The following is a 14,489-nucleotide window of genomic DNA, read 5'->3' on the forward strand; positions in this document are numbered from 1 at the left end:
TTTTAGTCCTCTCTTACCTATTTTAAATTTTTAAAGAAAAAATTTAAAACTTTAGAGTGAAAATTCTAATACTTTCCTTGAATTAAGTTGTGAAATTGAAAATTAATATTAAGTCTGTTTCATTGTTTGGCATATCTGAAATATATGAGATTTTGCCTGATTAATCCAAAATGAGAATAAGTCCAGGAAATTGGGCTAAAATAGAGTTCAGTGAATTACTGGACTTACCTTATAGCTTAATTTGCTTAATTAGTGGTGATTTTTTTTTCTCAAACTGACTTTGGGGTCTCATATAGTATAAAATACAAATCACATTCATTATTGCACTATGGAGACATGACTTTTTTCAGTTATAATTTTCCTGACAGTAGCTCCACATCTACTTGTCCTAGTTTAGTACTTTGCATCTCATATTTTAAAATTACCTAGAAATGAACTATCTAGGCCAAAAAGAAAGTAGTTTTAATCTGTTTTGAGTTCTTTATTATTTGGGTCAGCCCGTGTTTGAAAAAAATTAGAGAAAAAATTCAGTGTTTCCACTTCCAGCTTGCAGTAGACCAATATACCAGCTGAAGGAAAGAACTAGGAAAATGAGATTAAAGAAATCTGTTGCAAGAAATTGGAAATTTCTGAGGTACCTGGAATTTACAGGGGCCAAGACTTCAGTGACGAGAAGCTTTATTGTGATTGACCAAAGATTTTGTATAGCACTTTTTCCCTTTGGGGCATTTGTTGAGTATTAATCTGTATAGAGATTGAGGCATGGGAGCCTGCAGAGCTTTCTGCAATCTTAGATGGATGGCGAGACAAAAATTATAGTTTGGGCCTGCCAAAAAAGTCAAAACTTGAGTGTACAAGATCATGATGGAAAAGGAGACAGAGAGAAATAAGGCTTATACTCTCAAAGCTTTTCCCCTCCAAGGCATTTTTCTGTTCTTAAGTTTTGCAGAGCAGCAAACTAAGAAGTTTAGCAAAAAGTGGCTGAAAAGCTCAGCAGAGCATTAATATATGACCAAATTTATGTCAATACTGGCTATATAAAGCAATGTTAGTAATGTCTTGTGGTGGTGAATTCTTGTGCTGGGGAGGCAAACATTGCATTTTAGTATTTGTCAAGGAGTGCGGGCCCTAGTAATTATTCTAGGCTATCAGTTGAGACTCCTGGAGATTGTACACATTAAGAGAGGAGGGGAAACAGAAGTAAGCTGAGCCTCACTAAGTCTGAAACCTAGCCTTCCGTCTGCTCAGTCCTTTATTGAGCTGAAGTGATCTTCCCTCCATCTGACTTCTAACTACAGGCACATCCTTTTTTGGAGGAATAAGCACTATCTAGTCCCTGTACAAATCTTAACCCATAATATCTGACTTACAGTTAAGAAAGTAAATTAGGCATGCAAAGAATCAGAACCAAGGGAAAAAATGCACAGTAGAAATAGATCCATAGGTGGGGACACATGTTGAGATTATTAGTCATAAGCTTTAAAGTAACTGTGGAATCTATAATGAAAAATCAAATGATAATTATAAAATTGAATAATAAAATAAGTAAAGTAAGAACTCAATAGATGAGCTTTCCAGCAGCTTGGTCAAAGCTGAAGAAAGGGATCATAAACTGAAAAATTGCTCAGTTGAAAATATCCAGATTGACACAAAGAAAAGAATATGAAAAATATAGATGAATATGAAAAATGTAGAAGAGAAGTCAAGAGGCATATTAGATGTGGTAAAAATGTCCAAAATGTAAGCGACTGGAGTCTCAGAATGGAGCAGAAACAATGTTTGAATATAATGGCACATAATTTTTGAAATTAATATAATAATTCATAGTTTCAAAAAGCACTTCTAATCCTCAGTAACAAAAATACATAGAAAATTGTGTCACCCCAAAATTGCCAAAGAAAATGGAAAAAGAAAAAACCTTGCGTTAGGAGAGAAAACCTCAAAGAGGGGTAAACAAAGGAACTTCAGTAAGAATTCATGTTGTACTTAAAAATTTGTGCAACTAAAATGTATGGTAATATGGTGGCTCAGTGGCAGAATTCTCACCTGCCATGCCAGAGACCCAGGTTTGATTCCTGGTGCCTTCCCATGCCAAAAAAAAAAAAAAAAAAAAAAAAAAAAAGCATGGTAATAAAACAAAAGGTGAGTGTCAAGTTGTTAAAAAGTGTTCTAAGGCTGCACTTTTTTGGAAAATGGTTAAGTTACTAATTGGTATTAGATTATAAAATACTGTGTGCATATGTAATCTGTAGGGTACTAACTAAAAGAATAAAAAAAGTACAGCTAACACCCTGTTAGGAAAAAAAGAGAGAAAAAGGAAAAAAAGAGCATATGGGACTGAAATTATTAAAATTAGAATATGGTATTGTTGAACAACTCTGTAAATTTACTAAATATCATTGAATTTTGTATTTTAAGCACATGAACTTCATGGTATGTAAATTATATCTCAATAAAGCTGTTATAAAAGAATATCTGAGACAAATAGAATACAAACTGTAAGATGGTATTAGAAATTCAAATTTCAATAATACGACTAAATGTAAATGGACTAAATAATTATAATTCATGGATTGTCATGATTAAACAGCAACTATATGCAGCTTGCCTCAAGGCAAAAACACATAAAAAAAACCTTATAGACAAAAAGTTGTACATAAAAATTCTAATCAATGAAAGCTGATGTAGCTGTATTAATATCAGGAAACAAATGTAAGAAAGAAACATTTTTAGAAGTAAAGATGGTCATTTAATTATAACAAAAGGGAATTTGTACAAATCTAATGATACAGCTTTCCAATTTATGAAAACAAATATTGATGAAATTATAAGGAGAAGCACTGTTCCATCACTGGAAGACCACATCTCTCTCAGTAACTGATAGACTAATTAGACAAATAGATCAGTGAGGATATAGAAAATCTGGACAGCATGATATTGACACTTATAGAATGTCACCCAGTGCTGACAATACACCGATGGAACATTTATCAAAATTGGTTGTGGAGAAAATATAAACAGGCTTCAAGGGTTTGAAATCATTTAAGCATTTATCCTTTGTCTAATAGTATAATTAGGCCAGAATTTAATAAAAAAATCCATAAGTGTGTAGGAAAGAGTTAATTGCAATGGAAATTTATAGGATGTTTTGAATTGAATGTTAATGGAAGAGGCATATCAAAACTTGTAAATACAATTAAAACTCCTGTGAGGGCAAATTTTTAGCCCTAAATGCATAGATTAGTAAAGAAGGGCTGTATAAAAGAATATTGTGAATTATTTTGCCAAATAATTAAAGAAGCAATGATACAGATCTTAAAGTCTCTCAGAGCACTTCCCAACTCATTTTATGAGGCCAGCGCAATGCTGATCCAAAAACTTGACAAATATATTGCAAGAAAAAAATTATAGACTAATATCCTTCATAAACAGAGATGCAGATATTCTCCACAAAATATTAACAAATTAAATCCAATTATATGTATGAAATGGATATTACAATCAATCTAACATTCAAAAATCAATTAATATAATTCACCATATAAGAAGAAAAAGGAGAGAATTTATATAATTATTTTAATAGATGTCATTTTTAAAGTTTTTAAAATTAAATCCCTATTCATGTAAAGCTAGTAAAGTAGTAACGTAGGGAAGGTTACTTAATCTGATAGACACTATGAAGTGGAAAACAGATGAAATCTTGAATGGTTTCAAAAGTACCATGGTGAACAAAGGTGGTGAAAGTGGGCCCTGTTAGATTTGAAGAAGTGAATTTAGCAAAGTCACTGCTCAATCTAAATTTATCAGTCGCATGTTTATATGCTATCAACACAATTAGAAAATAAACATTTGTAAATGACTTAACTTATTAATGGTATCAGAAAACACCTAGGAATATTTCTAATGGAAGATATGAAAACATTTAGAGAGGACCGTGAAAATCCTTTTTGAAGGAAATTAAAGATAACCTTAAAATGAGGATGATGTACCATGCTTACATATCGGAAGACTCAATATAATAAAGATGCCAGTTTTCTCCAGTTGATGTGTAGGTCATGCAACCTCCATCAAATTCCAGCTGGCTGCACACATGCATGCGCGTGTGTGTCCATGTAAATGAAAAGGCTGATTCTAAACATTATAGGAAATGAAGAGGGCCACTATTTGTAAATATAATCTTGTAGGAAAGAACATGATTCGGGCCTTTGACTACCGGATAGCAAGACTTATTTTAGTGTTACAGTATTTATAATAGTAAGATTTTAGCACAGGGATAGAAAGGCCGTTGAAACAGAATAGAGTTCAAAAGTAGATTCACACATTAGTAACTTGTTGTATGGTGTGGGTGGCAATGCAGTGGGAAGAGATTTTCTTTCTGATAATTTGTGCTGGGTCAGCCGGGTAGCCGTGTGAGCAGTGGGGTGGCGTGGGTGGGCATAGAATCTCAATTCCCTCCCTACAACCTCATGCAGAAAAAAAAATTTATACCAAATGGTTTGTAGCGCTCAGGTGAAAGGCAAAATAATAAATTTCCTAGAAAGTGATCTCTTTGTGATAAAAGGCACCAGCCATAAAAGGAAAAGTTTGACAAATTGTATTGCAATTAAGAGCTTCTCTCCATCACAGTTACCATTGAGATACTGGAGGAAAGAGACAAAAACTGCAAGTAGGTATTTGTCATACATATTATCTGAAAAAAACCTAATACTTGGAACATATAAGGAAATCTTACAAATCAATAAGAAAAAAAAAGATGACCTAATAGACAAAAATGGATGAGACATGAACAAATACTTCACAACAATGGATATTCAAATGTCTAAAAAACATGAAAAGACACTTCATCTCAGTAGTCGGTAGAGAAATGGAGATTAAGGCTGAAATACTGCTATGCTCCTACTATAGTAGTTAAATTTAAAAAAAGACAAATACCACCAAGTACTGATGATGACGTGAAAGAACTGAAACTCATACTTTGCGGATGAGAATGATACAACTACTCGGGAAACCTGTTTTGCAGTTTTACTACACATTTATAAATCTATAACCTAGTAATTCCACCCCAGGTATATATCAAATAGAAACATATTAATGTATTCACCAAAAGAGGTGCATAAGAATGGTCATTGCAAAATTATTTGTAATAGCCCCTAGTGTTAGTCAACATGAAACAATCCAAATGCTGATCAGCAGCTAAAAGGATAAATTGTTATATTCATGTGATCGAATATAATAAGCAGTGCAAATGAATGAACTGCTCCTGCATGCAGTGATATGGTAAACCTCATAAACATAGAGTCAACTTCTAAAGCTAGATCCAAAAGAAGTCTATCTTTCCAAAATCAAAAAAGGCAAAACTAATTCAAGGTGATAGAATAGTGGTTACCTACGGGGAGGGCTTGAAATCAGCCTCTGAGTTGCAGGTAGTGTTTTTCCTTTGTTCTAATTCTGGGTATTGATGACACCAGTTTGTCTATTAAGCAAAATTTTACCAAACCATACACTTATGATTTATTCGTTTTTCTTTATTTGTCATATTCAATTAAAATGTGGCCCCTTTATATCATAATTCATTTAAAAAATATAAGTGAATTCATTATATTTTGAGTTCTGGAGCAAGAGTGTGCAAAATTTTCAACTTTTCCCCCGAGCTTAATAATAAACCTCTGGAAGAATTATTTACACAATTGAGTAGTTTTTTGTTTTTCACTTTTCTCTAATGAAAAAAAAATTAACAATAGGATAATGGATTATAGGCATGCATTAAAATTCTAATTACTTCTTTTGTGCCATGCCTTAATATTAGAATAGTATTAGAAACTTTAAACTTATTATGAAAGTCTTGTTGTTTTAATGCAGTTATCTAGAAATGTATCTGTGCCCAAAAAAAAAGGCATATTGTTTGAACCACTGAAAGTAAATGATAGTTTTTATTTATATAAGAATCTCTAGGTTCATTCCACTATTCTCTTTTCTTGATGCTTCCTTTTTCTTAACACGTTCTTTAGGTGGTACCTATCATAAGAAATAGGCTGTCAAGCAATTTCAAATGAAATGCAAATTAAAGATTTGGAGAAAGAAGAAAGTGATGTTTTGCATTTGGTGTATTTAGAGATAGTTTAGCCTGCGGAACTTTGAAGCCACAAACTTAAGTTCAAGTTTGAGCTCTATTGCTCAGTAGCTGTGTGATATTTTCAGCATTATGAAAGATTCGTAAACCGTTGATATATAATTTATTTTCTCACATAAAAATTCAGATTATACAATTACATATAAATGTTTACACTCAGAGCCTGGCAAATAGAAACAACTATATGCCCTGCGGATTTAATAATAGAATCCTCCACCTTAAACTGCAAAACGAAGCTAAGCAATTCAGTGAAAACATTTTTTTCACTGAAAAAACAGTGAACCAACATTTTTGTAGGTTCAAGTTTTTATGACCTAAATTCATTAATTAAAATATGAATACAAAGAGAGGAGGCATATGAATGTTCTAGCATTCATATGATGCTATAATATAGAGTTAATTGCTTTTTTTGTATAGAATTCTTATGTGTTTTTTATTGAACAAAGTTAGTATTTAAAGGACCATTTTGTTTCCTTTAGTTAAAAAAAAAATTGGTTGGGGGGCGGGTAGTGCTTGGCCCAGGAATTAAACCAGGGTGTCCCGCATGAAAGTAAGCATTCTACCACTGAACTACCCTGCAGCCTAGTTTAAAATTTTTTATTTGCAAAAGGAGGTGGTCCTTTTTCTCAGTTTTAACATAATAAAATATTTTAATGGAACGTCTTGCACGTATTAAAATATTTCTTTTCTTTAAATTAATGGAGTCGATATATTTTTCATGAATTCCTCATCCTTGGCTAATAAATTATTAGGAAAATGTTCATTTGTCTTACATGCTTTATGGATGTGGCGATTGTGTAGTTATTCTAAAACAGATCAATTTGTTCCAAATTTTATACTTCTCTTCCTTGATGTCAGCTCTCTGTACATCATTATTCTCTTCATTGTTTGCAGGTATTTAATTAAATGATTCTTGTTAACATTTATAAGAGACGTGTCATGAAATGCCTCTGCATTGCTTATGCATAATTGCAACTTTGTTGCCCTCTCCTCAGTCTTTTTACTCTGTGGACATTTGTCTTGTCTTGTGTGTTTAGCTGATAATTCATGTCCCACGTATGCTGTTGCCAAGCCTTTCTTTGGGTGTTTGGATATCGGGTCTGACATGATATCGCTGCTATAGCTCCTGAGACCCTGTTTTCTGATTGGTGCCTATTGCTTTGCTCCCCCTTCAAAAGGGGTGCAAAACAGAGGAGCCCTGCAGATGTGTGCATATTTAACTATGGAAAACCAACTTTCTCTTCAGATTCATATAACCAAATTCTAAAATATGGATTTGCTGGTCAGTGGACATTCGTCTTCAAAGTTTAAATTTTAAAACTCTCTTTGCTTTGTAATATAAATCATTTAAAAATGTGTTGTCCTGTAGAAGTGTAAGCTCCTCTTACAAATACTTTTAACTATAGCTCTTGATAACAAGTTCTCTTTCTTCTGGAAAAAAAAAATTGCCCAGCAGTTTACCTTTGCACTAAAATGAGTGTGCATGCATGCATGCTTATGTGTGAATATTTAATGTTTAGAAGTGCACATGTTGATGGCATAATATGATGTCCTTGATAATCATTGTCACAACTAAAAGTATGATATATACTGTTTACTTGATAAATATTAAAAGGAAAACATTTCACATGTCTTTGAATTATTTTTTCTTGGAAGAGAATAAATGTAAAACTGTGTTCTTTTGGGGGTAAAAATGTGAAAGGTAGCTGCACTGTATTGGAGATAACTAAAAGTTGCTTGTCTTTGCCCCTTGATCAAAAGAAGTAGCTTCACCTCTCTAATAGGTTAATATTTAAAATGAGGACTCGAACTTGATATAACAGCTATATATCTTGAAAAATGTATAGTAAAAACCAGGTCTTTCCATTTTAATAAAGCATTCTTTCTTAAACAATGACTGCTTGTTTTTAAAATGCAAAGTGAGAAGTAGACTTAGAACATGTATTTCTAGTGACTAAATAAATAACTAAAGAAACCAAAATATTCTGCTATAACTAACCTATTAAATTTTCAGCTGGGCTTCAAAACAATTCTACCTGTATATTTAGGTTATGTATTTTTATTGTCACCATTTTATAACATCTTAAAAATAATCAGTCTGTATATAGTATTTTATACTCATTGCCTGCCAGGAGCTTATTTACTTTGGGGTGGGGAGATTCTTAGCTATAGCCCCAATTTTCCTACCAATTAGTGTTAGCTTCTTACCTGATTAATTTTGCTATGAAAAAAATGTTATGAATAAAGTTAAATACATGAAGAGTTGGAAGCAAACTTCAGCCATTATTTATGGAAGGAGTTGTTTATGGAAACCTTACATTGAGATTGAATATTTCTCTCGTTCAAATTTTTTATTCTTATTGATTTGCTAGCAATTCTAGGACATTGTAGAAGTTTATTTTAGTCTCTTGTTGACATCTGGCTTTTTAATTGGAGGCTCTTTTATACTGTGGATATAATTAAACTCATTTTTTTTAAAGAGTCACATAATAATTTTGAGGCTACTATACATTCATTAATTAAGACAATTAAAAACAATTTGATTCTGATATAATTTCAAAATGATTTGGAAAGTCCTGCCTTTTATATTGTGAACTTTTATATAACTCTCAAAAGATAAGGATAAGTTTTACTTTTAATATCAGGAAAGAATTGCAATTAGATGCTATATGTCTAAAGTGACCTTTTTATTAAATAGATACTTATAGTTAGAGGAGGGGAAGAGTGTTCCTAATTCAGGAGACCAGTTAAGTTGTGGATTTAGGTAAATGTTCACATTTATGTTTGAATTTATTGGATTATCATTATTTCAGTGACCTGGTGCAACTCCAGCCCAATGCCTTTTGAAGTTTTGATTACTATATTAATTGAGTGTTTTTGTTTATTTGTTTGTTTCAGGAGATTAAATGTTGTTAGCTGCAAGTGTGACTACTGAGCTTTATCCTTTAGAATCAGAAATAGATTTTGGTGCAGGGATCACATTTCAATATGTTTAGATGATGGTGATTGACGTGCTATCAGCCATTTGTTTATTTATTTATTTTTTTGGCTTTTCTTTTTACAGCAAGTTGATGTGGAAAAATGGGTATGTGTTTTCATGTATTTACAAAGAAATTGTGATCGAAATGAGTGCATGTTTGCTGTTGCCCTAATCTTTTTATTTTGCTTCCTAGTGTGGCTTGTACTATTAGAATAACCGCTATATTGTAATAAGCACATATTTCGCAGGTCTCTGATTAGAACCTTATAAGTTTCTGGGTTTGCCTCATCTGATATGGGGTATATTGAAATATTCTGCATCCTCAGAACCATGTAGTTCTTATACGTCTGGGTTTGTCATTGTAATATACTTCTGGCCAACAGAACAGCTTAAATTAATAATTCTGCGTAACTTTGGCCAACGAACCTTGACTATTTAATCTTAAAATCCCATTCTTTAGCCTTTGTATTTTTCCATGTACTATAGATAAATGCAGTCATAATGTGGCCAGATCTTCTGAAAACCACGCAGCGTTTAGAGACTTAAGTCCTAGACTAACATTGCCATAATTGTGCAGTATGAAAGAAAGCTGAGATTCTGTCAATGTTTATAAAACACCATGATTATGAGTGAAATTAGATTCTAACACTTACGTCCCTCCTTACTACACTTTATTTTTCTCCAAAAGTACAAAATAATGACATTTTTTCATTGTTGTATGATTTTACTTTTATTTGTCTTGCTGACTTAATATGAGGAATCATTTAAGATCAACTAAACGGATGCCTTCATTTTTCCCTCATTATTTTCCTGATTCTGGGATCTAATTCTCACGATGTAATATTTTAAGATTTTTATTATCTTTTCCATAGTCTTTCAGAGCCTTTTCATTAGAGTTTCCCAAACAACTGCATACTCATCTGTTTTTTTATGGGTCTTTTCTCTTTTTCACTTCTTTTAGCCTTTGTATTAAAAAAAATCTTTCATTTAAAAACTGACCATTTCCATGAAGATAGCACCCATATTGAGAACTACCCTTACTATATTCGATTGCTAAGTACAATTAAATTCATTGTTCATCCCTTTATAACTAAGCTACTTCTCATTTTCAGCGTTGCTTTTACAAATTCCATATCCTTCTTTGTGCCTATAGTTAAGGTTCTGAACCATGCTTTATATTTTTTCTCCCTGAGAAACGGAAGCCTGTTTATTTCAAAGAACATATATGTCACCTCTGTGTTTTTCCTTTATTAGCTACTTCTGCCTTTTCTTCATCTTTACATCCCTTCACTTTCCTAACATTATTTCTGTGCCATATCTAAATGGGTATTACTTGAATCAGCCACTCAAGCTGCTTCAGTTCTTTTGGAATAGAATAGAGAGAACTCATGAATGAACATTTATGTATTCACCACTTAATATGTCTATAAGTAGTGCTGCTTGTTCTTCTGTGCAGTTGGTTACTTTTGTTTCACTGTGTGGTTTTTTCTTTCTTATTTCCGTGTTTTCTCATCTCAAAACTTATTTTTTAAGTTTATTTGTAAATCTTTAAGTAGATATTGCTTTCTAGTTCTGAGAAAGCAATGGAAATATCACTGAGCTGAAAATAAGAGATTAGTTTTGCAGTAAATACTCTTATAGCCTTGTGCAGATTATTTATGGATTATAATCTCCTTGTCTATAGGATTAGAATATGTACTAGTCCCTTCTTTTTCTGAAGTATTGCTACTATATTGATGATGAAACAAATTGGTGCTGAAATATACATCCATTTAGATATCATATAAATGAAAGGGTTCCCTGGATTTCTTCTAGAACACTGATGACCATTACGTTTATGTGGCTTTGCAAATTTAAAATTTGAGTTGTTTCTTTCTCAGTGACCTGTATAGTTCAAATCTTACCCTTCTGCCATTATGAAATTTGAAATTCTACTGTTACAGGTACCTTAAAGAGCAGTAGAAACCAATTTAATCCTGTCGTTCAAACTGCTCTGAGGGCTCCTTCTCTTTTGTGCCTTGGATTAAAATCTAAGAGGGATCCCGTGATCTCTGTCATGTTCAGATGATGAAATATCTCACAGGCATCTTAAGTTACATAAGTCTCATTGCAGTAATTAACATGCCCAATCTTTTATAATAGGCAAAACTCTGGATTTAATTCAGGTTAACTTCTCTCCTTCAGCTCAGGCAGCTCCAGGAGGAGGCTGAAAGGGAATGGGGGTGTGGGAAGCTTCTCCTCAAGTCCTCGGCTGACTTTCTCATGCCCCCATTCATTGCCTGGAGCATCTTACCCTTTTAGGGGTCAGATGGAAGGAAGGAGGAGTGGAAAATGAGCAGGAAAGGTCTTTGGTCATAGCGCTATTCAGCAGGCTTCCCAGATGTTTCAGGCCAACTTTCTCTCCTGGTACTTGGCGGTTTCTTTGAAAAGAGCTCCCATCATCAGAAACTTAGAGTTCTCTCCTGTAGCCATATGCACACCTCTGTCTTGTCTCTGTGTGCCGAGATCTCTAGGCCCTTCTAGATGGACATCTTGGCAACATCTTAGACAATCCCAGACAGACGTTATCTGGGATAGCCCCTGTTTGCTTGGTGGCAGTGCAGTCACTTCTGATTGTAGACCTACTCTGCGCTCAGGGCCCGGCTCAGCCGGCTTCTTACCTCTCTACCTCTCGGCATTGTTAGGTACTGGTCTGTTTTATCCCAGTTTCTGGGGATGCGAATGTCCTTGATACCACTCCCGCAGGGCTTGACGGGAAGAGAGCCTTGGGGACGAGGTAAGCTGCAGAGCCTCCTGACACCTTGCTCTAAAGAAACCATCTCTAGACTTTCTAACCTCTTCTAATAGATTTGAGATGGGGGCTAGCTAAGTGCAGCAAGCTGATTCTCAGCCACTCCCTTTAGCATTCCTGCTCAGGAGGTATAACAGTGTGTTTGGAATGTGGTAATACACTGTTTTGTTCTGAGACACATGTCCTATTTGAATACCCTGTTACACTTGTTTGTCTACAGAGTGCATTTACCAGTCAGATTAAGGTCATTAGGAGCCCGATAAATTTTTTTGATAGTATGGTTCTGGATAACTACATCAAAACAGAATCAATCAATCAATCAATCCCTCTCTCTCTGTTGCTCTTTCTCTCTCCCTTCCTCTCTCCACTCTCCCCCTTCCCCTCCCCTTCGTCCTTCCTCCTTCCTCCATCAGCCTGTCTTTGATCATCTGTGCACTTGCTTACTCATAAGCCTGTTGAGTGACCTAACACAACTCTTCACTTTTCAAAAAAAATAAAAAAATAAATAACTTTGCTGGGACCTGGATTAAAAAGTGATTGTTATTTTTCTTTATTCCAACTCCAGTCCTCCCCTAATCTATAGCATTGATTTCTAACATGGAGCCCCAGGATTGCAGGTTCATAAGGAAATAGAAAAGATTGTGCAGTGGTTTTCACAAAGCATCATTTATAGTCCGAAAGATATCTTATTGATAAAGATACCAATCCTTTCTGTTTTTCCAAATATATTGATGCGGTTTTAATTGTTAAAACACAAAGTCATTTCAGATGTCCCTAAATCAACAGTAGTTTTAAGACATGCTATGTATCAACTGCAATTATGTGAAGGTGTGTGAACTGCTTTCAGCCTCAGTCATGTTTGAAATGGTTTGAAAATATAGAGAAAATTTTCTATAACCTGATATAGATGATATTTTATATGTAGGTGGTAATCTGAGTACAAGGTGGGGTTTTACATGTCTTCAGGTGATTATTATACATATGTCCTCTATAGAAATCAATTTTATTTTATTTCATTTTTTTTGATGTAGAGAAATTCTCTCTTGAGACAGCTGGGAAAAGAAGGAAAGCCTAGATATGTCTTCCATTTCATATTTTAGGCATTCATGCAGTTCAGTGATTTATAAACACATGTCAGATAAAATATTAGGGTTTATAGTAACTTATCAGAATCACTTATTCTCCTTTCCCAATCTGAAGAAGAATTAGGTAATTATATACATGGAATTTTTCACTTTAAAATTTTCACCTTAAAATTTCTTTTGTCTTCTAAGATTTGTTTGGCAGAATCATGAACTAAAAACAGCTTCCACCAAACTCAAGTCTTTGGTGGTAAAATAACTACCACCGTAATTTTTGCTCAGTGTAATGAAATTTCCTAGTTTAATCCTCACTCACAAAAGAAAGTTTGTAAGAGGGAGTGTTCTGGACAATCCTGTCATCTTAAAACAAAGAGATACAAAGATGACAAATGAGGCTTTCATTAAATGGATATGTTGTGTGCAGGGTAGGACATTTCACACGTTAAATGCTAGAAGGACTCCCCAGCCTAAATGCTTATGCTAATCTCTGTGGCTATTGGATTAATAATTCTTTTTTAATGACACCCCCCCAATGTTTTGTTTTGTTGCTTTGTGGGTAATTCTTTATATAACTTTTGAGGAGCATTTCAGTAAAAGTTCTTTAATAATAAACTGAAATAACAGGTCACGAGATTTAAGATTGAACTGAAAGGCAGAGTGATGGTAGAGCAGCCTTTTTATATCACCTCGATCCCTGTTTATAACTTTGAACCAATAACAGATTGAACATAATCATTCTCTTGATGGCCAATATTTTTTCCCAACTTTCAGGAGAAATGTATTGTTATTTGAATCATTCCTCTGTTCGTAATCATTTACAAATGCTACAAAAACCTCTTAGGTCTTTCTACTACAGTTAAGTGATACATGTTCTTAGAGCAAAGCCTGTTCTGCTTTTTGCCATCCATTTGCCTCCCAGCACCATCTGTATTTGTGTTGTAACATAAGGATAGCTATTTCTCTCCCTGATTTTCAAGTTCATGTTGCATATTGGGGAGTTATGCCCCCAACTTTTGGTGCATTGGAACTGCCCCTGACCTGTCAGTTCTGAAATAATTAAACTAACTCTGTAACCATGAGTTGTTGGCACCTGCAGTTTTACCTTCAGTAACTCTACCTGCTTTGTATTTCTGTGCAAATTGATCATGATCCAAAAACTTTTACTAAGACAGCAGCACCAGAATCCATCCCATGTACCAGTATAATTGTTCTTACAGTCACATCTCACTGTATCTTGCAGCTCTTGTCTAATGAAATTTTCTTGAGTAAAATAAACCGTTCCTTTATCAAAACACTATAAGCATAAAAGCAATATTCTCCAGACCTAAATTGAAGTTATCTTTATGCTTGAGTTTTTTTTTTTTCTCCTTTCTTCTATCATTTCACCACCTTTAAAAGGTTTTTTTGGGGGTTGGTCGTGATGGTAGATATTGTTCTCGGTCTGCTTGTTGGTTTTTATCATACCTAAGCAGCTTAAATTATAGTTAATATACATTACATCATCAT

At 33.8% G+C, this 14,489-nt stretch overlaps 1 protein-coding gene across 1 annotated transcript in view; it reads left to right on the plus strand.

Annotated features, from left to right (window-relative positions):
• The window catches only part of RYR2 (ryanodine receptor 2), a 779,580-nt gene that overhangs the window by 286,121 nt on the left and 478,970 nt on the right, over window positions 1-14,489 (plus strand). The window contains exon 4 of the mRNA XM_077168436.1: window positions 9,195-9,215. Coding sequence (XP_077024551.1) covers window positions 9,195-9,215 — 21 coding nt within the window. The remainder of the gene's footprint in view (window positions 1-9,194; window positions 9,216-14,489) is intronic.

Source organism: Tamandua tetradactyla, chromosome 7 (assembly GCF_023851605.1).
Source record: "Tamandua tetradactyla isolate mTamTet1 chromosome 7, mTamTet1.pri, whole genome shotgun sequence".
Classification (NCBI taxonomy): Eukaryota; Metazoa; Chordata; class Mammalia; order Pilosa; family Myrmecophagidae; genus Tamandua; species Tamandua tetradactyla.